Source organism: Montipora capricornis, chromosome 13, assembly GCF_036669925.1.
Source record: "Montipora capricornis isolate CH-2021 chromosome 13, ASM3666992v2, whole genome shotgun sequence".
Lineage (NCBI taxonomy): Eukaryota > Metazoa > Cnidaria > Anthozoa > Scleractinia > Acroporidae > Montipora > Montipora capricornis.
In genome coordinates this window covers 18,048,140-18,050,731 of record NC_090895.1, presented here as the reverse complement: position 1 = coordinate 18,050,731, position 2,592 = coordinate 18,048,140, and the positions used below count along the sequence as shown (strand labels likewise).

At 38.7% G+C, this 2,592-nt stretch overlaps 1 protein-coding gene across 1 annotated transcript; it reads left to right on the top strand.

Moving 5' to 3' along the window:
• The first annotated feature begins 1,595 nt into the window (after nucleotides 1–1,595).
• Nucleotides 1,596–2,159, top strand: LOC138030650 (QRFP-like peptide receptor). The gene has a single exon (XM_068878534.1). It carries the CDS (start codon nucleotides 1,596–1,598, stop codon nucleotides 2,157–2,159), a length of 564 nt encoding a protein of 187 aa, XP_068734635.1.
• Nucleotides 2,160–2,592: the final 433 nt, after the last annotated feature.

Below are 2,592 nucleotides of genomic sequence, written 5' to 3'. Positions count from 1 at the left end.
GTATTTGCACACGGGGGGTGGAGTTAGACATGTCCCAACCATTGGCCGAAAAACTTACGCACCTGCGGTCAAACGGTACGAAAAAACAAAAGAAAAGAAAAACGAAAAAGAGAAAAACATGCATTAAACTTGCCTGAAATTTCTTCTACAGTAACGGAAATCTGATTTCGGATGTTAACGTGATGGGAATGAAGGACCACGAGTTAGACATATCTTGCCTATAACGTCGGTGTTATTCGATCTGACCTCATTGGATTGGCTTAAGCTCTATGATTGACAACGCCTCTTGCCCCATGCAACGGCACACCTAAGTGCTTAACTATGCTTATGTCATAATGTAGGCCTTTATGCGTTTCGAAGAGTTTAATTTATGCAAAATTTGTGAAACGTCGATCTGTCACTTCTTAACCAATAGAAAGTCTCCGTTTTACCATTAGCCAATAAGAGAGGGAGGCAAGTTATCCTTTTGTCGCGTCAGATCGAATAAAATTGAAGTTTTTCGCATTTTTGTCTCGAGTTCTTCTCGTGTTTTCACTTAATTTTAACCCCAATAGATGTCACTTTTTCATGCGTCTGTCCTGTTATTGATCTTGAGTTTTGTCATAACATTGTCAAAGTAGCTGTGGATCCAGGATAGCCGAGCTAGTGGATCCGCAGACTACTTTGTCAATGTTATGACAAAATGCATTGTCAATAACAGGACAGACACATGAAAAACTGACATCAATTTGTTAAATCGACAAATTTGAGAGTAGACAGAAACTTTGACCAGAGGAAATTGAAATAAACGTGTAGTAGTAATTTCCTTAAGCTATGCTTCTATTTTCATTGTTTTCTAAATGATTGAATTACGACCTTCGCCTCAAGGCGGTACTTGTGCACCTATACACTGCTCACCGTTTCAATTAAGCTGATCAATAGTTTTACAATGAGATGTTTTACGATTTACAGTAATGTAATAACAACATCCTTCAAGCGGATGCAAGGCAAATATGAGCCCATCTTTGAGGTGGTAAAATTATGAGTTGAAAAACCCATTACTCGTCGCTCACGTCGGGTGGCATTATTGTTCGAAAACCCTTGATTTAACTCTGCCAATAATTTCCTTTTGAAAGGAGTCAAAAGCCAAGATCTTATTTCCCTTTAAGCATAAATAAAGCAACACCTGCTTCTAGAAAACAAGGAGAAGGTTTAGACGATTGATTAGAACAACTTTCACAACGATAAAAGCATCCCAGAGCTGCCCCTTCCAGTGGAATCTCACTACATGCAAAATTGGAGCAAACCGCCACTTACTGTCTTATCTTCGTTGTTTTGCCTTTAGCATAAATAAAGCAACACTTGCTTGTACTAAAACAAGGAGAAGGTTCAGACAATTAATGAAAACAACTAGAACAAGTGCTAGTGAACATGAATACAACGATAAAGGGATCTGCAAGGTGCTCCGTCCACTGGTATCCCCAAACTGCGTTCCAGATTGGATCAACTGCTGCTTACTGCCTTATCTTTGTTGTTTCGCTGGTCGGAAATTCCTGTGTAGCAATAGTTGTTTACAAAACGAAAACTTTAAGCCAATCAACATTTTCATAATCAATATGGCCATGTCTGACTTACTTTTTCCGCTTATCTACATTCCCCTGCAAGTTGCAAGCTTGTATCGATACTCCTGGCTCATCAGTGGCATCCTCGGCAATGCCTTGTGTAAGCTGATTCCTTTCTTATTTGAAGTGTCCTACATTGTGCCCGTCCTGAGCCTGATTCTGATAGCAGTGGATCGATTTGGAGATGTAGTGTGGCCCCTCCATTCCCCATTGATCAGTTTGAAAAGGTGTACTTTTTTCATTCTCGCCAAATGGATCGTTACGATGGCATCCATGCCACTAGGCCTGTTCGCATATACCCTCGAGAAATACGAAGGGGAAGTATTTTGTTTTTATCAGTGGGAAGAAGCCTTTGGAGAATCTGAATCACTTACTGACTATGGTCTTGCCTATTTCATAGTTTTTGTTTTTACACCTATCATCCTAATAATCATAACATACTCCATCATCCTTATCAAGCTCAAGTTACAAAAGACTCCAGGTCAACAATCGACTGTTGCTAAAATACAACGCAATAAACGAAACAGAAATGCTTTGAAGTTGGCCATAGCTATATAGTTAGGGTTATTTTTTTGCAAATTTCCCTGGAGTATTATAAAATTAATGTTATCTCTATGGCACATTGCCATGTGACATCTTCCGGTATTATTACACTTCCTTATTTCTTTTAATCTCACATCGCGCCGTCATTCCTTGCATCTGTTTCGCATTTTGCAGAAACTACCGTGAAGGTCTCAAGAGACTTCTGAAGTGTTGTTCTGATTCACTGAACGTAAACTCAGTCCTACTCGTATACAATGGCATTAGAGAAACACTAATGTATTTTTTTCTTTTAAAGAAACAATAAATAATTAACTAGAAAGAGTGGCTGTTGCTATAGAGATGACTTCATGTGCCAAATGAAGGAAAAATGTTGGAAACACCAATATGAAAAAAAGATTCAGTTTAATCCTGTTTGTTGTACAATTAAAGTTTTCGTAGACTTTTAGGC

Excerpts from the sequence above, each read along its gene's own strand:
- LOC138030650 (XM_068878534.1), top strand. The coding sequence starts at position 1,596 with ATGGCCATGTCTGACTTACTTTTTCCGCTTATCTACATTCCCCTGCAA.